At 43.1% G+C, this 22,823-nt stretch overlaps 1 protein-coding gene across 2 annotated transcripts; it reads left to right on the plus strand.

The window, feature by feature from the left end:
* Positions 1–801: 801 nt before the first annotated feature.
* LOC115786756 (ras-GEF domain-containing family member 1C-like) lies at positions 802–21,970 on the plus strand. 2 transcript variants are annotated; one of them, XM_030739142.1, is made up of 14 exons: positions 802–1,120; positions 14,203–14,427; positions 14,641–14,763; positions 14,946–15,083; positions 15,804–16,025; positions 17,305–17,379; positions 18,910–19,011; positions 19,431–19,533; positions 19,625–19,704; positions 19,800–19,895; positions 20,005–20,100; positions 20,193–20,316; positions 20,493–20,565; positions 20,650–21,970. In XM_030739142.1, exons 2-14 carry the CDS (start codon positions 14,209–14,211, stop codon positions 20,672–20,674), a joined length of 1,476 nt encoding a protein of 491 aa, XP_030595002.1. In that variant the 5' UTR covers positions 802–1,120; positions 14,203–14,208; the 3' UTR covers positions 20,675–21,970. The 2 variants fall into 2 exon arrangements, with proteins under 2 accessions (XP_030595002.1, XP_030595003.1); XM_030739143.1 differs by having other exon boundaries at positions 18,913–19,011.
* The last annotated feature ends 853 nt before the right edge of the window (positions 21,971–22,823 follow it).

The following is a 22,823-nucleotide window of genomic DNA, read 5'->3' on the forward strand; positions in this document are numbered from 1 at the left end:
TTAGTGAATGACATACATCCCTATTATTTTGATTTTGCCTGATTTTTTTTTTTTTCAAGTATGAAAGTCTGTTTTTTGTTTTGTTTTGTTTTGTTTTTTTCCATTGTCTTCAAATAAGTTTGCCAAGTGAAACACGTTCCGATCTGTTGTGCTTTGGAATGAGAGTGAGTACCAGAAACATCTGGAACGAGTGTATATGTGTAGAGACGGAGGATGGACATGAAGAGAGAGAGAGAGAGAGCGTGTATCACTGCCTGCCCAAGGCAGTATCAAACCACTTACTATAAACCACCGGAAATTATCTCTACCTTCGAAATAAAAGCTGAAACAAAAAAGTACTAAAATATTTTTTCCGTGCTGACTGAAATTTCAAAACTGTTTGCAAATGAATATGTGTTGAAAAGTGACTTTTTAGCCGTTTAATTGATTAAAACGCTCCAGATTCGCAGCTGAAGAGCCCCAGGGGACCAAAAAGCCTCCATTTAACTATGTATTTTGTTTGTGATTTTCAATCTTGGTTTTGAATTATTATTGTCAACCACATTTTACGATCCATTACAGCGAGATGTAATGGATCGTGAGAAGTAGCAACGGGGCGTGAGTGGACCAGTCTTATTTGTCCTGGTACCCTTTAAACGGCTTCAAACCGTCTTATTCGGGGTTCTTGAGAATGCCCGCAGTACTCGTAGAGCATCTTATTTTGAAAGTCGAAAGCGGAAGCCATTTTATGTTGCCTGACCGGTGTGTGAGTAGTTGGAGCTCCCCTCCGCTTCGTCTGATCACTTGCTCCTAGGACGTGTGGATGTAAACTGTGCAGTCCGCCGACTCTCTGTGGCGCAGGACAGGACGGTCGCCACGCCTTCAGGGACGCTCTTTTTAACAGCGTAACCTTCCGTTTGTGTCCGCTGTACACCTGTAGAAACCTGTGCGGGACATTTAACAAGACACTATAAACACTACTTAGAGCAAACAGGCTGTGCCTCTGCTTCTTCCAGCTGATGCCCAGCTGAACAGGCTGTTTCTAAACCCTAATTAATTTGGGAATAACCGGCGCGGAGCTTATATTGATTTGACATTGGATACAAGCCTGATCAAAGATGAGGATTAAAGTGTAGTGCTGGTAAGTGGCAACAACTACCATATTATCATAATGAAATATTGAAATTGCGCTCACGCCCACAGCCTGCGCGCGTCGGTGTGTAGGCTATTGTGCGTATGGGTAGGTGTGTGTGCGCGCGCTCTAATCAGCCAAACATGCTGCGTACTGGGACGCTGTGTCGTCACAGTGAGAAGTTCTACTGGAGGCAGTGATTACATCACGATTCCTTTTCGTTGTAGAGATACAGTAGCGTCGCTTGCATCACTTTACTACGATGGAAGCATCGCAGTGTGTGGCGTGAGTCAGCGGCGTGCCTGTGTGTTTAAAGGCGTGAAGGGATCCGGCTCTTTTTATAGAGCGCTGTCGCTGCGTCTTCTTGCCTTTGACACGTTTATAGGCGATAATGCATGCGGGCAGATGACACTGTGATATCGGGAGCATAGACAGTAGCCACTGATAACTAATAAATATCACGGCATCCTATGCTGTGATGGACTGGGTTTACTTAACATGGTGAAAAGGTGTCAGTATTAACTGTGTAAACTTGCTGTTGATTTTCTCAAACAAAATGCACCCTTAAAATGTGCCTTGGGGTAGGAGAAAGTAAACGGGGGTGGTGTCACTGTTGACATTTACTTTGTTCTCCTTGGAATGAAAAGAAAAAAAAAGGGGGGGGGGGGGGGGGGCTCCAGTTGGTGGTAAGTAGCCTTGACACCCAAGGGTGATGTAGCAGCTTGCACAGCTTCCCAGTGCAGACCAAAAGGATTTGTTATCCGTCTCTCGCAGCTTAATGCAAAAGGGGGATGAGAGTAAAACCGGTTCTGTTGAAAACACAGTTAGGTGGGGAGTCAGTTCTGCTCGTGCAACTCGTGTGTCTCTCATCCATGCCTCAGCCAGGCTCCATCTCTCAGTCCCCCCCCCCCAGGAGTGTCATTTTGTGACCATACCTGCTCTGTGCAGAGTTTCAGGAGGCAGCAGCAGCCTGTGTCACCTCTTTCTTAGTACATGCTCTCCTTTGCCTTTCTTTAACGCCTTCTTCTGTTTAGCACTGAACTCCCACTAAAATGTGATTTCCTCACTTTCACCCACACTGGCAGTATTTGCTCCTGTGTGCACCAAAGGGTGAGAACGTGTATCACGTTTGCTGATTGAATAATTCAATTCATTGCTTCTGTCGTTTAGCATGTCATCCATTTTGGATAAACAGTGAATTATCATTTTAGTCCTGCAGCATCATTTATGCCCTTTGACTTTGTTCTCAGCAATCAAGACCCCGCACAGCTCTTTCTTCCATCTCTTTGAGTTTACCAGTGCAGCTGACCTTGTCTCCACTGAGCCCATACATGAACCCTGCTGCCCTCAGCCAGAATGTTTTTGCTTTTTTTTTTTCTTTTCTTTTTTTAAATTGATGTGGCAGCTTGCTATTGCTGTGCAGTAGATGGGGGGATGTACAGATGTAAGTCACTGGAGCAGGGGTCTGTCAGAACATAGATTACAGCTCATGTTCCCTCCAATTCAGGCTGAGTCTACAGAGAATAACAGGTGTGCTGCTAATGAGGGCATCATCTGGTCTGATGTGAGCCTGAAAGAGGCAAATTTCCAGACAGTGAGGCCTGTGTGCATAGGTATAGAGGGAGGGAGGGGGGGGGGTCTCTCTGGTTGCAGGTCAACAGGGCGGTAAACACTGTAGCTGTTAGTCCGGTAGCAATGACAGCTTTATCACCACCGCAAGGTTTATGGCTGTGTTTGTATGGGGGAAGGGTTTTGTGTGTGAGTGTGTGTATTTGAAGGACTACAAGATCACACAGTACTCTACTATACTGGTATGACAGAATTCCACTACTGTCCTGTGACGGGGCAATGTAAACAGAAACCTGCTACATGTGAATGGCAATGCTTGTGTGAGGAATTAAGCACTAATAAAATACAAAGACTTTTTCATGTAGTCCTTTTATTAAATGGGCAATGAGTTATGTGACTTGTAATCCATCCCCTGTACTGCTCGGATGGATGGATGATCAGCCAGTGAAAAATTATTTTTTTAACCTCTTTTTTTAAGCCAAGATTAATTTTAATTTATTTTATTACCTAGTGTGTTCCTAGTATGTTATAATGTTAATATTGCACAACGTGAACATGAAACAATTTATGAATAGTTAAAAAATAGATCAATGTAGAAAAGTGAAGCACTGGCCTTCATTTTCACTTCTATTTAACGCCACTGTGTTCCGACTAAATGTGAAATTCCCCCATTTAACATTACTACAGGATTGTCAAGAATTCCAATGTTTTGTTACATCTCACATAGCCAGGACGTGCTCGGCTGACAAACGGGCAGTACATTGTGGTGATCCGTGCACCTGACAGCTCTTGGGATGTCCTTTGGCTACACGGTAGCATTGCCCCTGACTCGGAGGTGATGAGACTGATCGTGTTGACAGCTTGTGGCAGATGGGGTTCACATGTGGAGTCACTCAGAGCTGGCTGCTCTGTCACCGGAGAGTGGGAGCGAGGACAAACAAGGGATTTTGATGGAATAAAGGGGTGGGGTGTGGGGGTGTGATGTCACAGTGGAGAATCAGCAGGCATCTAATTACCTCCCAACAGGAGCCTTGACTCCATGGAAACGCTCTGCGCTCACCAGAGCTGGTCTTAGCTGCCTCCACATGGCCCCCATGCTGTCATAGGGGTCAAAAAAAAAAGCAGCGGGATATGATTAGATCGATTGTGTGTTCAATAAATAGTGAGGATGTTGATTACTCCATCAGATATAGTATTTAAGTAATGAAGCAATGACTGGCAAGCTTTTGTTCACCTGTGGTATGAGGTGACAGCCATGCCACCAGTTTCAAATAAAGAAAAATTTGACACTGAACTTTGCTGTTATAGCAGTTTTATTAGAACAAGTGTGTTTGTGCTTGGAAATACTGTTTGATATTGAACAGATTATGTTCATAGCACTGAGTATCACACTTCAGTCATGCAGTTTCTTATGTAAATGTTGACAAAATGTAATACATATAAAGTTCTTGTAGACAGTACAGGCAAGCTTTAAACATTTGGGTGGTTGTGGTTCAGGAGGTAGAGCGCGCTGTCTACTGATAGAAAGATAAAAGGTTCTAGTGCTAGTGTGTCCTCCTTCATAGCCTGATTGTACTCGACGGCGTGGTTTTGGTGTGTGCCTCAAGTGGTGAAACATGTTTGTTGTTTTCGCCTTTAATGGGAACAGTTTGCTTCCATGTTTTACAAAGTGTGTTGGAGGAAGTTGAAATAGCTCCCTTTTTGGGTATTAAACTGGCTCTCGCTCTCAGATATGCCTGGTCCTGTCTTGTTGTTGCATGCACTAGGGAAAGTAAAAGCATGGTGTTTCTTTGGCAATATCACGATATGACATTTTTATATCAGGTAAAAACTAATACCGGTATTATACAGGAAGATATGATATGGCACAGCTCTACCAAGCATATAGTACTGTAACTATAACTGTTGGCATTGAGTACTGCAATGCACCTGAACAGTAAAGAGAAAAAGCTTGAAAACATGGCTTTAAAGCAAGGTTCAAAATATATATTGCATAAGGGAAATTCCACATCTATCCAGCCCAGACTGCTGTGGTGGTATATTGTAGCAGAGCCGTCGCTATGGGCGGGTCCTAGGGGGCCGTGCCCGCCCACTGATACGCTTGGGCCCGCCCTGGCCCGCCCACCCAAGCCAGATCACTAATCAAGCTAATAACAGTGGTGCCCCCCTGTTGGATTGCACAAGCCCCCCTTAAGACTGAGATCTGGCGACGGGACTGTATTGTAGTAGATATATACTATATTACCAAAGGTATTCACTCACCCATCCAAATCATTGAATTCAATATTCCAATCACTTCCACGACCACAGATGTATAAACCAAGCACCTAGGAATGCAGACTGCTTCTACAAACAGTGAAAGAATGGGTCGCTCTCAGGAGCTCAATAAATTGTAGCATGATACCATGATAGGATACCACCTGTGCAACCAGTCCAGTTGTGAAATTTCCTCACTACTAAATATTCCACAGTCAACTGTTAGTATTATTATAACAAAGTGGAAGCAATTGGGAATGACAGCAATTCGGCCACAAAATGGTAGGCCACATATAATTACAGAGCGGGGTCAGCGGATGCTGAGGCACGTAATGCACAGAGGTCATCAACTTTCTTCAGTCAATCACTACAGACCTCCAAACTTCATGTGGTCTTCAGATTAGCTCAAGAACAGTGTGTAGAGAGCTTCATGGAATGGGTTTCTGTGGCCGAGCAGCTGCATCTGAGCCTTACATCACCAAACACAATGCAAAGCATCGATGCAGTGGTGTGAAACACGCCACCACTGGACTCTATAGGAGTGGAGATGTGTTATGTGGAGTTCCAGTGAAAGGAACTCTTAATGCTTCAGACATTTGGGAAAATTTCATGATCCCAACTTTGGGAACAGTTTGGGGATGACCCCTTCCTGTTCCAACATGACTGCACACCAGTGCACAAAGCAAGGACCATAAAGATATGAATGAGCGAGTTTGGTGTGGAAGAACTTGACTGATCTGCACAGAGTCCGGACCTCAAGCTAGGCCTTCTCATCCAACATCAGTGTCTGACCTCACATATGCGCTTCTGGAAGAATGGTCAAAAATTCCCATAAACACACTCCTAAACTTGTGGAAAGCCTTCCCAGGAGAGTTGAAGCTGTTATAGCTGCAAAGGGTGAGCAGCTTTTTTTAATTTATTTGTTTGTATGGATTAAGAATGGGATGTCACTCAGGTTCATATGCGTGCGAAGGCTGGCGAGCGAATACTTCTGGCAATATAGTGCAGCTTCTTTTAGCCTATAGCTTTTCTCCAAAGTGCTTTACAGTGTGCGTGAGTTTTGTTTTCATTTATAGACACACAATTGAATCTGCTGTGCAAGGAGTTTTCCTGCCATCGGGAGACATTTGAGGTTCGGTGTCTTGCCCAAGGACACTTTGACACATGGGGAGGCCAGGGATGGAGCTGACTGCGTTCTGCAAACTGAGTCAAAGCTGACTCCAGTGTTTATATGGTGTAATTTGTAGAACCGCTCATAACAATGAAAATGTAGAAAGTGTGACTGTAAAATGATTTCCTATTATTATTATTATTATTATATTGCACTGTGTACAACACAGTTCTGCTTGAGAATCTGTTTGACAATAAGGGACAAAATGGCATACAGGGATTTGAAATGTTTTGTCCAAATAGCAACATGAAACTATCTGTGAATTAATGAAGCTTGTGTTTTGGTGTTGTCTGTGTCGAACCAAATCAAAATACATGAAGCATGAGCGGTGAACAGAGAGGACCATGACATTTCCTAATGCTAATTAATACGCTTTGAGTTCATACATCAGCAGTGACACGCAGCGCGGTCTCTGCCTGTGCTGGTTGTAATGAGCTGATAGATGTACTTAAACGGGAAAGCAGACGGTCGTGATGAATTTAGTAAGGTGCGCTTATTAGATTTGCATCTGTTACTATTTCGTTCATTACTCCACGGTGGTTATTGTGCAGGTTTGATTGAGAGTAATACAATGCTGAGTGGGTGTTTCCATTCACAGTCTAATTTTAAAAAGTGCTTAGCGGTTTATTTAGGTGGCTGCGCACTGGCATTGTTTCATTCAGATTTTCTTTCTGGATGCTCTCAATCGCTCTGCGCTGGTTTTCCTCACTGTTTCCTCCCATTTACTTGGTGAGCTAGTAATTCCTCATAAGTAGCACTTGAGGAAAAATTACGCTTGTTTAGGACAGAGACAAAAATCACACTTGTCTGATTCTCTGCAACAGTAGAAAAAGTGAATGGTGGCTGTAAATTGGGATATTATGAATAATACATGCCTGTTTTTAAGGCATTATGACCACTGTGAATGGCAGATTTAGGGCACTCGTAACTCAGACATGTGCTATGTGCTCACTAAGAGCCAATCCATGCTCAGCTCCAATTACCTCTACATAACGTGATAGATTGCCCAGACTCATCATGTCAGAGACCTTCAGCTCATTTTAATACACAATTTTTATCCTCGCCAAACCAGGGAAATGGATTCAGAAGTGTGTTTCACACATGTGAAGTGGTTTGAAAGAGGAGTCTATGTATAATGGTGCTCAACCTTTAAAGTTGGAGGTTTTTCTCCCTCCCACAGTTAATGGTTTTCTGCAGTGATGAACTCGATTCCATCTAAATGTAAATTTTACTAAAGTGACAGTTTGACTTTAGAGATTAGTTGTCTGCAATGTCTCTCGTGTTCCAGTGCAGAACACTGAAGTATAGCAGCACCTCTTGGAGAACGGTGAGACAGACGGTTGTTTTCGTAGTAAGTAAATGACTTCGCTTGGACTTGGATGGACGTTGACTGTCTCGGGCTCTTTGCGCGCACGTACGCAAACAAAAAAACTCAAACAGTTGCGTGACGGCAGCTGTGTCCGAACTTGCTCAGGAATGAGGATGGGTGCACAAACACAAGCTGTCTTCATTAGGGAGATTTCCCAGTGAGCTTTGCACTGGGATTGTTGGAGCTGGTGGGTGGGGAACAGGTGCCAGTATATCCGTGTAACTCCACTTAGACACTGCGGGGGGAATTCCAATGAAAGGGATTTGGGGAGTGTGTCCCTGTTGAGCTCTGACTGTGATTTTCAACCCCAGTCAGCCTTTAACCACAGAGAAAAAAAAAAAAAGCTGATGAATGGGTGTGGAACCGGAATGCCTTCACTGTAACTCAATCCTGTGTTTGGCGGCCGTGTGGGTGCAAGTGTGCATTCATATGTTTTTTCAAGATACAATGTCCTCAATTGTTCTCGGCTCCTCAAATATGCACACACACCATTACCCAACAATAGTGCGCTGGTTTGGTTTTGTTGCAGCGTGTGTAGTGACATGTGTGGTATTTTGTGGTCTCTCTGTTGTCAGCTGTGCCAGGCGGTTACTGTGCAGCTCAGCAGCCAGTTTGGCTCATCCCGTGTACCTCGACATTCGGTCTGGACGCCAATACACTTATTCTTGGGCCCCCGTAGTGACTGGGGATGATGGCAGAGGCAGAAGGCCAAAAAGCCTCCAATGCCAGGAGCTCCCACTGGGAGAGCAGGCTGCTGCAGGGCCATCTGTACAGGCGTCCCGAGTGGGAGCATTAAAAACTAGGCCGTAGGGTGGGAGATAAAGGAGGAGAGTAAAATAGGGGACATATGCAAGGGGAAGAGAAGTGAGACGCTGGATGACAAAGAGGTGTTTACTCGCTTTTAAGCCCATGCTATCCTGAGAATACTCCATTATTTTTCTAGTCGCATCATTTCAGCTTTCAAAGAACTCACTGGAAAATTTAGGCCAGCGCTGAAATTCTCAGTGGAACATAAAACAGTGTCAGTCCCAAAAATACGCAAATATTTGCTTTTTTAGAACACTGTCCTTAAATAGATGAAGTCCTGAAACTGTTAAAGGAGCGCACATGTGGGTCTGAAATTAGAAAGGAAATGTTAGAGTACGTAATTTCATTGGTGAGGAGGAAGCTGCTATAATGGAGTACACAGAGGATAAGATAAACAACAGTAGAGCCAAGTCTGTCGCTACATGCCATTTGGTATCAGCCTCTTGAGCAAGAAAGGGGAAACACTTTTTATCTTGGTCTGACTTTCCTTTAGCTGTGATCTCTGAAACCAGGAAGAAATGACAGAAGCAAAATAAAACGTTGCTGTAGTACCCATGCCCCGGATATTTGGTTTTCTAGCTTCAGATGATTCGCTGCTTGTCTAAGAATAGCACTGCATCACGTAATTGTTTCCATCTTTCTTTGTGGTTTTTCTCAGTATTGATACAGTCAGTTAGATATAAGGGGTCCGGAATCAGAGATGTTCAAAAAATGTACTAAAATATTCGACAGCACAATCCAGTTTCAAAAAAAAGTTTGAATGCTGCATAAAATATAAATAAAAACAAAATGCAATGACGTTCAGACTACTTAACTTTGAATTTGATGCAACAAGTTTTAAAAGATAAGATAGAAGCAACAAAAAGCTGAAAATGAAATGTGGGACAACATCTCAGAACTGATTATGTTAAACGGCAAGAGGTGAGAAACATGAATGGGTATAAAAAGAGCTTCCCAGTAGAGGCTCAGTCTTTCAGAAGTACAGATGTGGAACAGTTCACTTCTTTGCCAACGGCTGTGAGAGTTCAACAACTGAAGAATAATATTTATCAGTTTAAATACTCAAAGAAGAGATTTGGGGCTGGATGGCGTAGTGAAGGCACTGTTAATTAATCCTGAATAATATAAAGAAGTTTCAGAGAAGCATGTGTTCAGGAAGCATCTTGATTATTTTAGCAAGTGACTGCTAAACCTTCACCTGCATATTAAAATAACATGACTTGGACCTACAACTTTTTCAGTTCTTTTAGTGTCTCTCTCTCTCTGTCTCTCTCTCTCTCTCTCTCTCTCACACACACACACACACACACACACACACACACACACACACACACACACACACACACACACACACACACACACACACACACACCTTTTACTTTGACATTTAACATTAGTTAGCTTGGCTAATAGAGCAGCCCAGTGTATTCAGCTCTGGTGTTTGTGACGTGATCAAGTTGAGAGCACCTTTTTTTGTGGTGTCAGATCATTTATAACATAACGGTGATGAACGTAGGTTGGAGTTGGAGGGGCCCCCTGTCAATTTTTACCTGGGTCCCAAACAGACTGTAGAATCGCCCCTGCTCAAGGACATGAAAACAGCTTTGAAAACACTTACCTGGAACATATTCAAGTGTCTGGAAGGATGTTATTAAGCAACGATAACGATGTTGCTTATGACTTTGTTCAATCAATTATCTAAAGTCAGAGGGGATGAAAATATAAAAGTGTGGATTATATCTTCCATAATGTGAAAAAATGGCTCATTCTTGGCCAAACTCAGAAGTGGTTAATTTGTGTAGTTTGGCATTGCGCTTTCATTTAAGTCTCAAAACAGCTAGACTGTTTATTCTAATATTCACGTGGGTGTTGACCTATAGACGAGTTCCTTGTCTTGCTCGGGTGATGACTAATAATCATGAGCAGCAGAGCCAGTGAACTAAAATTAGTTTGCCCTAGTGGAAGTAAGCAGAGCGATCTCAAAGCTGGTGGCCTCAAATCTGCTACTGTGGTGCTCCTGCCCCCCACTGAGTAACCTCACCACTTCCCCTTTGACCCTTGATGCACTGATGGTAAAGATCAGATAGTGGTTTGTGCTGGAGAAGCCTCTTCATCCTTAATGGAGATCTGTCTCCAGTGCTGCTCATCCATCAACCCCCCCTGTGAAAGAGAATATTTGTCAGTAGTTTTGTCACCATTCACCAAACCGTGAAGACACAAGCACAGTAGGTGTGACCATTACTCTCTCTCTTTTTTTTTTTTTTTTTTTTAAGTTTAACAGGTTTTACCGAGAGCAAATTGGAAACAATTACTAGAAGACAGTGGATTAAGTGTGCACAAAAGCTGTTTGACAGCTTTAAACAGGCCGGTCGTGCCAGGAATGCATTTGATTCATCGACACATGTGCAGCTTGACAGTCAAGGTGCTGATAAAGACTGTGTGGCCACAGACCGTGCCATTCTGCTGTGATTAACACACAGATCCCCTGATGACAACGATAACAGCCTCAAAAGAAAAAAAAAAAATCACACAACAAAACAGACGCATGCGCTGCCCAGAACAATGACACTCCCCCCTCCCAGCTGTCTAGACAGAGTGCAAGGCTACCGGAGATCTCGGGGGGGATTAAAGCACACATCACTACACTCACCTGTTCTTAGCTGCGTGTTTCTCAGTGTGTTTTTTCATGCAGCGCTGACGCAATGTGACAGGCGCAGAGGGGGCTGCGTGTATCAGGAGGTATGAAAACAAGTTATACATAGAGTACAGCTGTGGATGACTTCTTCACACTGTAGGGAAAGCGGTGTGAGCAATACGGCATGTTAGAAAAGTGTGACATTTTAAAGGAAGTGTTTCAGTTTGTCAGTCATAAGACTTGGTCTTAGGTAAGCTGGTCTTCCCTGGGAGCTTACACGAAGCCATGCATTTTAGAGGAAGTTTAAATAGCATGGCATGACATGACCAACAGCTGATGGTGGCTGTTGTTTGCTAATGTATAGCAAACCTCATTATTTATTGCTCTTATTGATATTATTGAGTCAGTTTGCCAACCTTCTTTTTTCTCGTCTTTCTCTCTGTTTTCGCTGCTGTTTCATTACAAGCCCTACATCTCCTCAGTTGTCTCTTTTAATGAAATTGGCCGTTGGTCAACAAAAGTTACACAGTTTGTCTTTCACTTCATGTCAGCACTTAAAGTTGCACCACTGCAGTTTGTCTACTACAAACTCTCACATCATCATAAACCTAAACCCTAAAATCATTCGTGTTTACTCTCAGTGGCAACAGAAAAGACATTTCTTTCATGGGTCATACACAGACCCTAATGGCTTGTCCATTCTACAGTGCACACATCTGCAGATGAGTTACCGGACTGCACGAAACTGCGAGATATCGACTGACAGCGATGCAGAGCTGTGATGAAATAATGACTCAGAGCCTGAGAAGTGCTGGAGGGAGGAGTGGGAGGCTGAGGAGGAAGCAGTGGGGAGAAATACGGAGCGTGGAGATTATCACATGCGATAGGGGGAATCATTGACAGTGTGAGCACGTAATATAAAATTCTCAGACACTCCTATACATGTAGAAATACAAACACAGCGACATAGAGGGCTGTGCGAGTGTTTGTATGTGTGAATCGTATTTAAAATGCCGGATTTAGTCGCCCAGAGCTGAGCAGATATTTCCCACCTGCCAGTCCTAACATAAAGGAAGTTTCACTCCTGTTCTGTTGTCCTCTCTCTTGTTCTCTATGGCTTGGTGTTATAATCCGATCTGCAAGAGGTCACTGCAAGGACACCCCAGTTTAGGAGCCTTTTCTAGACAGTGATGACAACTTTTATGGGTGAAAAACATCTCAAATGTAATTTAAGGTCATTTTAGCAGTTTGGATTAATGATAATAATAATAAAAAGTCATTATAACTCTACAAATGTACAGTTTAAACAGTTTATTCCCCTGCTTGCCTGTTCTCACTGCTTATAAGGCTTTAGTGTCTAGATTGATGTGTCTCAATCAGATGTAGGGCATTTTGGTTGGTCACACATTTTTCCGCCCCTCTCGCACATTGTCAGTATATCACAGAGCCAAGATCGCACCTCTGATACTCAGACAAGATGTCTATCTAACCACAGCACATTTTTAAAAAATATGGCTTTGGGTGTCAGTGGTTTTAAGTAGGAAGGAAGGCTATGAAAACGTTTTGCAGAACTCCCCATCCCCCAGCTTTTTATGAGCCTGTCGTTGTGTGTTTGTGTCTAGGTGTGCACAAGTGCATGAATAAGTGCTCGATTGTAGGGGAACAAGGAGAACAAAGGAAAGCTGATCCACTCACACAGGGAACTTGAAACATGAGGTGCATTTATGCGTGGCGCTGTGTGTTTGACCTTTCAACTCAGGGACCTATGATACCCATTTATTGAGGCGGCATGTGGCGGTCAGCAGAGGATGAAGTGAAAGCAGAAAACCTTCACTGTTCTTGGATGTAAAGTAATATTGACACACGTGGCTTCTCAGTTTCTTTTGTTTCTGCTCCGAAATTTGTTGTATATACACAATACTGTGTGTTCAAATGCACATTTAGGCCTAGCTGTTGTCCAGGCTACAGACAACAGGAAGAATATCTCACGTTTACATCAAAAATAACTTCCTTCATATTGTTGCTCGAGGTCTCACTGCCAGCATGTCAGTTTGCTGCCTTTATTGTGACTCCTGCAGGCAGAGATGCTTTGTACCACTAAAGCAACTGAAAGACTGAAGCTTCTCTTGGTGGATGCGGTGCTATGGGTCATCTTAGTCAGCGGGTGGCTGCCAGTGAGCACAGAGGCACAGATGAGTTTGATGACACTATAAAATGAAATTAACTGTTAATAGGGTGCCATTTTAAAACCTGGTGATGAAGAAGAGCTCTTTTGTACTGCATGTGACATTATGGTATTACAGCTCTAGCTCACACCACATTAAGCGTTCCTTTCCACTAGTGCTGCAGCGTTGGTCCACTGAGGGAAAGAGCATGTTGAATTTTTAAAATGTGTAAGCCAAAGCCTTACAAAGGAAAAGGGATACATTTCAGTGTTTGAGATGACATGATCAGTCTCCACAGTGACTGTGTGACCCATTTTTTTTTTCATTCTCACCTCTGTCATGTCAGTGTGGTAGGCGGGGCCTGGTGTTTAGGAGGGGGCACTCTCTCCCAACAATGACGAGTGAGCGAAGTAAGAATGCCTGCATTGGAAAATAAGAGTGGATATGATACGTTAGGAGGATGCACATGTTTGGGTCCAGCAGGTCAGCTAGAGTGAGTGGAAACCAGAAAGATGCCAAACTGTTAATAGGTGCATCTCTCAGCATTTCACAGTATACAGAGATTTTAATCTGTTGTGTGTGGCAACATTTCTACCCTGATGCACCAGCGGCAACCGGCAATACTGGTTAGCTGGAGCTGAAGAGGGGAGTAACTGGAGATGGACTGGACTACAGTAACAATGCAGAGCTTCTGTTTCTATGTCACTGAATGCATCCATGAGAGCAAATTACACTGAATTACACAAACTGTCCCAGTTATATAGTTGTACCAGAGACCTTTATGAACTGGTTCTTATATAGCGCTTTTCTACTCTGCTTGACCACTCAAAGCACTTTATACAACATGCCTCATTCACCCATTCACACACACACATTCATTCAAGCACTTTCTGTGGCTAAGTGCATTCTATCTAACATCACACACTGATGAACGCATCGGGAGCGACTCGGGGTTCAGTATCTTGCCCAAGAATACTTTTGCATGCAGGTTAGAGCAGCCAGGGATCAAACCACCAACCTTCTGATTAGTAGATAACCTGCTCTACCTTCATCATTTTTCTAAAACTCTACTTCATTCTGTCCTGCTGACATTATTTTGTTTTTTTGTCTATATTCTAGTCAGGAATGCCCCAGACTGCGTGCTCAGGCACCATGTTTACCACTCCCAGTGGCTTCAGCCCTCATTTGGCCTGTGCTGAGCCTGGGGAGGAGGAGGCCCCACAGGAGGGCTCGGGGCCGGGGCCTGGGCCTGGGGCTTGCCTTGCCGACGGGCCGCCGATCACCTCTGCCTCCCTGGACACCCTGATCCAGAACCTGGTGCCCACTGCCGATTACTACCCCGAGGTAAAATGAAATGTGCTACAGTCCCTGCTGCTCATTAAAAGCTCCCATCAGCCTCAGAGTCCATTTCACTTTAGTCATAGTAACAGCACTGCCAATTATTAGATTATTAACCCCATGTCTATGTTTAAAGTGCTCCTCTGCTTCTTTTAATTACAATAAGCTGCAGTGGTGTTTATTGATGTAGCGGGGGTGTCTTTTTATGTCCTTTGCCAGAAAGCCTATGTGTTTACCTTCTTGCTGAGCGCTCGTCTGTTCATTCCTCCTCCGGAGCTGCTGGCAAGGGTGTGTGAGCTGTGCATCAAACAGCAGCAGCTGGATCAGAGCCCACTCGATACGGTCAGCACTGCACCACACATAAATACATATTCTTGCACATTAGAAGCATTCAGGCATACTTATCTTCTGCATATGAGCATCTAAATAACCACTGACTGTTTTTGCCACCACTTTATGAAGGTGTTTTGTTTCTCTCATGTAGCACGCCTAGTTGTAAATCTTTCTCACGTCTTAAACAACAGGCAAAAGTACGCAAGTTTGGGCCCAAGATCTTGCAGCTGCTGACAGAATGGACAGAGACGTTCCCGTCCGACTTCAGGGATGAAAAGATGGTCGGACACCTCAAAGACATCATTCACAGGATAGCACCATGTGATGAGGTATCAGTATTATGTGCACGTCCGATCGTGTTTATGTAATATAGGATGTATATGTAAATAAGGATGTAAATGTTCAAAGAGGATAGAATAACCAAATAGAACAAAAAATCCTGCATGGAAAGCATCTGCAGGGAAAAAATATACTGATGGGAAACTAGATTTAATTATCGTCACTTCTTCTGTGGTGGTTGATGGAAGGAGTCAGATTGTCAGTGTAGGGTGTAGGGTGAGTAGCCACAGCCTGTTACGTAATCTCACAAATCTTACAGAGAGAGGAAGGAAGGACATTAGAGGAGTGGCTCTGCAGCCTTGGGGGGAAAATAGAGGGAAGGAGACGAATGGAGAAAAAAGGGGGGATGGAGATACAAGGACACAGAGAGCAGAAGAAAAGGTAGAGGAGTAGTAGTCAGAGTGGAAGCGTAGGAAAAATGTAGAGAGGTGAAGGGAGCGTAGAAAGGAAGGAGGAAGGACAGGTACTGATGAATGTGACACTATTTACAGCTGGCTGTCTACACTATGGGTGTGTGTGCATGCATGTGGGAGGTGTGGCTCTAGGTCATTTGTGAGACAGGCTGACCTCACGGCCTCTTTGAACCACTCGTGTGGAGGGAGGGAGAGATGCCAAAACACACATTACTGGATAGGACACACAGCACATCTCTGTTGCACTGTGACAACTACAATAAAATGTTATAAATGTCGCTCTCCCCTCATCTCAAGGCGTACTGGAAAACCCTGAACCAGGTGCTGCAGAAACTTAGCCAGAGGCTGTCCCTGATGAGCCAGGGGGAAGAGAGCATTGTCAAGGTCTCCCTCAACGCCTCCTCCATCTCTGACAAGCTGGTGGCCTTCAAGACCAAGCCTCCGCCCATCCAGAAGGATATACTCTCCATCTGCAATGACCCCTACACACTGGCACAACAGCTCACCCACGTGGAGCTGGTAAGGAGAGGGGGGAGGGAGGGAAGGAGGGAAGGAGGAATAGAGAGATGCGGGTTAGAAAGAGGTCAGTGGTAAGAGACGATAATAAGGGTGGACGAGGAGAAGCGGAAAGGATGCCAGTGGAGACATCAAGGCGAAGAATGGTGAAGCATGGGTGGAGATTTAGTCCATGTCAAGGACATAAACATTAAATAACATCAACCAGGGATATGGAGAGGGAACGGGAGGGTGATAAATATTTTAAAAGAACAAAGGAATGCCAGTGAGAGGCATAATAGCGAACAAAAATTGTCAAAATAACTTAACATTGTGATCTTGCTGCATTTTAAAGCTATTTGCAGCATAACCTTGATTATTACTTGTCAGCTATGCCAGCACTAACTGCCTTCATAGAAAGAAGAACAAAGGGAATAATGCGATGAAACACACATGAACAAAGGATCCGTGCGGTGTCCCTCACACTGCATGCATGGTGCCTTCAGTCTATTCATGTGTGTCTCCATGTGGACACGTGTATGAATAAGCTTGTACCCTTGTCTGTGCGGTGACATCACCCCTGAAGTCAGTGATGTGCCCGGGGCCTCAAACAAAGGGGATAAAAACTGCTGTGGATATATGTGACCTGACAGCTTCACATGCATACACACATGCACACACACACACACACACACACATACACACACACAAAAGGGAACAGAAAGCCCGAGACAGACAAATAGACAGACATGTATAATCCACACATCCCGGATACTATTTTGCCTTTTATATGTTCTTTTATATGTTTTATCAACATGTAAAAAAGAACACAACTGCGCTTTATGTCACTGTGTGTGTGCGTTTATGGGCAGCACTGTTTTGGTTTTGGATTGTAATTTGAGATGGCTCTAATGAGTCATTTTGATCTGCACATGTATGTGACTCCACAGCTGTCTTTTAATAGAGGTGAATATTGTCTCAAGTGTCACTTTGAGGAAATATGATTCCAATGAGTCACCTCAGTGAGTCATTACTTGCCCATATTGATTGCCTTCCATTACTGAAATGAAAGAATTATTAATGGGGCTACCCCCGATGGTGTGTGTGAGCGGACTTCTAATGCTTGTGCTGTGGGAACATAAATAAGTTTGCGCTGTCAAGGAAAGACTTAATATGATGTTAGGGTTAGTTTAAAGTTCAGGTCAGCTGTGTTATGGTTGGGGTGAGTCTAGGAAATGAATGCAAGTGAATGTAGTGTCCTGCAGCGATGAGTGAGTCATGACTGTGTGTTTGTATTTTCCAGGAACATCTGAGTCGTATTGGCCCGGAGGAGTTTGTCCAAGCTTTTGTTCAGAAAGACCCCCTCGATGGAACACAGGTGAACTTTAATTTTATGAACTATTATATTTAATTTGAATTTGAATTTGCTAGTTTTGCGTAATCTTTTGTAGTAGGCCTGCAGAAACCCAGAGTCTGTCCTTGGGTCAGACCTGTTGACTATAAATTAAAGACGTCACCCATTCATTTGTGGAGTCGAGTCTCACATTTGACCAATGCCAAACCGGACGTTTGGCACTGGTCTTTTAAAACCACACGTGACCAAGTTTGAGCTGGCTAACAATTGAGCTGTGTCCACACAGGAAGCGAATCGCTTGTCTCGCATTCTTTAAAGCTAACAGCTGGTTGCGAGTCATTATTGCTGGCTCTGGTTTCCTAGGTAACCTTCTAATGTATTTACTACTGTGTCATAATTATGTCAATCCCAGTATGCTTCATCGATAGTCCTTTCAAAAGCTCGCCTCCACCCGCCCACTTCACACTACCTGCATTTTTTTTCACCCATAGTCGCTCAAAGTTGCCGACTGACTTTCTATGGTCTGTGGTTGCCATGTCGCTGCAAATCGTTTCCTGTGTCGAGTCCAGCTTTAGTGTTAGTTAGATGAGTTAACAAGGTTCAACTCTTACTGTGATATTAGTTATGGTAGTTTTAGATAGTGAAAAACAGGCTTAAAAGAAGATGTTCTTGAAAACTGAACAGTCACACCAAACCAGTGATGGATGTACCTGACTGGGAAACTAAGGCTAGTACATGCCAATATCCTATAGCAGCTACTTATCATGAATTAGCCATGACCAGACACTGTACTTTTCATGTCTATTTTACTAGAACCTTAGTTTACAAAATGAACATCATACCATATTGATAAAGACCTAAAACTTGCATTTTAAATAGTTTATTTATTTAAGGAGGTCATGAATGAAGGGAGGAAACGTGGGGTAATATTTTACTTAGACTTCTCTACACTCTCACATAAGTCACCCCCTGCTGGCCATTAAAAATAATTCAGGTTTAACTCACTTCTGCATTGGCTTCACTTTTTTAGAACCAGAGGTAACATCCATTTGTTGACTTTAAATAAAGCCACAGCATTTGTTCATATTTCCATAAATGGTTCATATTGTTATTTCGTATATGTCCAAACAAATGTCAGTAAGCCTAAGTCACTACAACAAGCACACACAGTGTGGTCTGTGTACCCTCTCTGTGTAATTGTGTAACACTTTCACTCTCCCTTCCATCACTGTCACTTATTCACAAGGATTTCCTTTCATATTCGGTTACTGTGTCTTTAACTCGTCTTCACCCCATTTCTCCTTCTGCTTGTTTTTTTTTTTTTTTTTTGTACTCTAATTTTGTTCTATTATTTCCACTCCGAGATCATCGGCTTCATCATTTGCACCCACACAGGGGGTCAGGCTCATAGATGGGAAGCTAATTAATAGTGGAATTCCCAATTGGTAGCCCTCTTTATCCTCACTTGTTTTGTGTGTGTGTGTGTGTGTGTGTGTGTGTGTGTGTGTGTGTGTGTGTGTGTGTGTGTGTGTGTGTGTGTGTGTGTGTTATTAGCAGCCGTGCTTCAGTGACCAGAAGAAAAAAACCTCCAACCTGGAAGCCTATGTGAGATGGTTTAACAGACTGTGTTACCTGGTAGCTACAGAGATCTGCATGGTGAGTGGAAAATAGCGCTACACAAAGCTCATACTTCTAACATGAGACTTTAGTAGGAAACAAACAGTAAATGGACTGAGAACAGAGAGAGATTACAAACAGCTCACTAAAATCTACTTCAGACTGAACCTGGAAATCTCAGTAGTGCTCCACAATATACTTGAGTGACCATTTTAGCATATGTGCATGTTGATGGTTTATAGATTCTCTTTATTTATTTAATGGTAATTATAGGAGAAAACCACTGTGGTTGTAATTTGTTCTCATAAAAGAGCAACACTGCCCCTTAATGGGTATTTTGTGTTACTACATTTGCACTGACAATGTTTGCGCCTGGATTTGTACCTGTACAGATAACAATCTCTATGAAAATTTAAGGAATAATTTTAAAAGATGCTTTTATTGTCCTGCTTCTGTAGCCAGCAAAGAAGAAACAGAGGGCCCAGGTGATAGAGTTCTTCATCGATGTGGCCAGGGAGTGTTTCAACATTGGAAACTTCAACTCACTCATGGCAATTATTTGTGAGCTGTTTGTTTTACAATACCTGAACATAGTTGCACTTGATAATTCCCATCTGGTGTTAAAAGTTAACAGATTTTTTTTTTCTCTTAGCTGGTATGAACATGAGTCCTGTGTCACGGCTGAAGAAGACTTGGAGCAAAGCTAAGACTGCCAAGTTCTTCATTCTTGAGGTAAACACACTTGAGCTGTTTGCTGACTGAGACGTAAAAGGTGGCAAAGAACTTGATGCTGACAGCGTTTTGCTTCGTGCCATTTACTCTGACAGCATCAGATGGATCCCACTGGAAACTTTTACAACTACAGGACTGCCCTGAGGGGGGCCGCCCATCGCTCTCAAACTGCCAACAGTAACAGAGAGAGGGTGGGGCTCAGCAACATATTGATCGATTTACTCCAAAAGCACGCTGGCTTTGGGACTGTTACTTGGCATCAGTATTTACTTTGACTTCCTGCCTGTTTTCTCTCGTCAGATTGTGATTCCCTTCTTCAGTCTGCTGATAAAAGACATTTACTTCCTGAATGAAGGCTGTGCCAATCGGCTGCCCAATGGCCACGTCAACTTTGAGGTGGGACTGTTTCCTAACTCGGTCTCTCCTTTATTAACCTCATCTTAAACCTTTAAGTGGTTACTTACGTAACTTTTTATTTACCCATTTAGAAATTTGTCGAGTTGGCGAGGCAAGTTGGCGAGTTCATGACATGGAAACAGGTGGAGTGTCCATTTGAGGAGGATAGGGCCATCCTACACTACCTCCACACTGCTCCCATCTTCAGCGAGGACGGTGAGGACCTGGCACATAGCTTTCATTTTCAGTCCAGTTTGCTTCGTGCCTTTGCGAGTGGCTCTGATAGCCGATCCACTATTTTGTTTCAGAAAGATATGAACAGCTCTTGAAGAAGATTTTAAACACAGTGTCATTTTTTTTTTTTTTACTTATCTGTTATCATTTTTTCCCAGGGCTCTATCTTGCATCCTATGAGAGTGAGAGTCCAGAGAATCAGGTAGAGAAGGACAGATGGAAAGCACTCAGGTGAGAGCACATCCAATGAGAAATGCTCCACTTTAAACAGGCGCGCATTCCTTCGTTAACCTTTCACCTCTTTGCTCCCATCAGGTCCAACGTCCTGGCAAAGACATGAGGCAGTGAAGGCAGCTAACCTCCCACCAACGAGGGAGCGTGTGGTCTCTTTGCACTAAACTGAACTGTGAAGGAACCTAGCTGGTACTTATATGTTTTTCTATGGTGAAAAAAACAAAACAAAACGAAACAAAAAAGAAAAACGATGAACAGGATTCATCAAGGAGAGTGTAAAAAAAAAAAAATAGTGAAGTGACAATATTAAGCTATGGAGCAAAATCCCTTTGCAGTTTGCAGGAGGATCAGTGATGAGGTATAATGGAGAGGGACAATGCTTCTCCATGTGTGATGTGTGTTTACTCTGTGAAGATGTTTACTATTTTAGAGAGTACAGTTACAGGGAAAACCACTTTCTAAAACAAAAATTCCTACTGATGCTGTTCGTTGTTTTTTGTATTTGCTCCTCTCTCCTCCTTCCCTCCCTTCCTCTTCCCCTTTGCTACAAAGCCTTGTCAAAGTATTTAATTTAACCTTTTTTCCTTTCCTTGTAATGTACTGTAATGAAACATAAAATGATGTGACGGGCGCTGGCTAGCCCATATCAGCTGTCAAATTTTATAGGTCTAAGTGAAGAAGTGGTGTTTTGGGGAAGACAGAAGATGACATGCCTTGAGCATTTTACCACTTCATCTCATCTGACTGTGTGCGAGCATGCATTTCTTCATATTGTCGCTGTCTTGTGTTACTCGAGGATGACTGGAGAAACCTGTTTATGGTTCATCTCTTCTTGTATTTTTATTTATTCTATTTCATTCTGGGGAAAGTGTGGGGCAGGGGAATGTGAACCTGTTTTAAAAGTGTTTACTTCTTTTAAGCGTATTGTGCCATCAATGCAAGAAAACTACAGTAATTGGTCCCACTGGGAAGCCAGGCCAGGTGTAGATTGTGTACAGGTGACATTTACCCCTCATCTTTCTGGTCTACAGGAAGTTTTCTCTGACTGATGTTCAGTTGTCTGATATATTTATGGAGATTTCTGTGCTGACAGACGTATAATTTTTATTGTAACGTTCCTTTACTGATAATGAAGTCCAACGGCATGCTACGACAGGCGTTCTTAAAGGGGCATTAGCGTATCCACCTTGTAAAGACTGCAACACACTTTGCGGTGATGATGCTTTGTTGCATTTTGTGGAAGGACAATGATGAAAGGAGGTCTTCTGTCTCGATATAAAGTAAAGAGGGAAACTTGTGCCATATGATTCACTGGTTGTCATAACGATTCATGTTCCTTTGACTTGAAATGTGTTGTTGAATCGTTTTGTGAGATCGTCACTGAGCTTTGTTTTGTGATTCTAGAGCCATTTTTGAGGGTGGGGGGGTGGGAGAAGAGTGGGTAATGGATTGGGGGGTTAGGGGGGGGGGTTAGGGGGGGGGTGGCTATGAAATGATAAGCTTTTTAAAAACAGCCTAATTCAGTTTGTTTTTATTGATTAATGTCAGTGTTTTCTCTAAAGAAGCACCTTTCCCTCTCTATAACAGCCTGACTTTGATTCTCCCACTTCATTTGTCATCAATAGACTTCCTTTCACTGCAACCCATTCCTCAGATAAGTTATTCCAGAAAGCCACAGTTGTGATGTCAAATCCGCCATTCATGGTAAAGACATGTTTTAGGAAAACGATGCCTGCGCTAAACATGTGCTTTCAAGGACAATCCCCTACATGACGTCAGATCTGCTCTTTTTAACAGTGTGGCTGGACTGCCTGGTCCAATAATGCATTTTTTTGTTTTTTTGTTTTTTTTTTGCTTACACATAACCTCCATCGTTGTGTGCAGTTAAAGGGGTGGAACACATTCAGTGTTCTTGGCTTCAACTGCAAAATTTGTGACCAGTTCCTATAAAGCCTTTAATAAAACTAAACCACGCCTGGGTGTCTGTTTGCGTTTGATTTTGTTTGCGACGATGCTCGCTCCACAAGCTTCAAGGTTTGTGCTTTGGTTAAAGTTAACTCTGAATTAATGCTAATCTTTTCAGGAGTGCCATTAGGTTTACAAAAAGTGCCTTAAATGCTGTGAAAAGCAAGACGCATTACAAGATTTCACCTTCAAATCAAGCTTAAGATTACATTTTGCATTAACATTCTCATGAGGCAATCAAGAGAGACAGCTGGAGCTCCACAAACCCACTTATGACTATCAGCGATATT

The sequence above is a fragment of the Archocentrus centrarchus genome, chromosome 10, assembly GCF_007364275.1.
Source record: "Archocentrus centrarchus isolate MPI-CPG fArcCen1 chromosome 10, fArcCen1, whole genome shotgun sequence".
In the NCBI taxonomy this organism is placed as follows: Eukaryota; Metazoa; Chordata; class Actinopteri; order Cichliformes; family Cichlidae; genus Archocentrus; species Archocentrus centrarchus.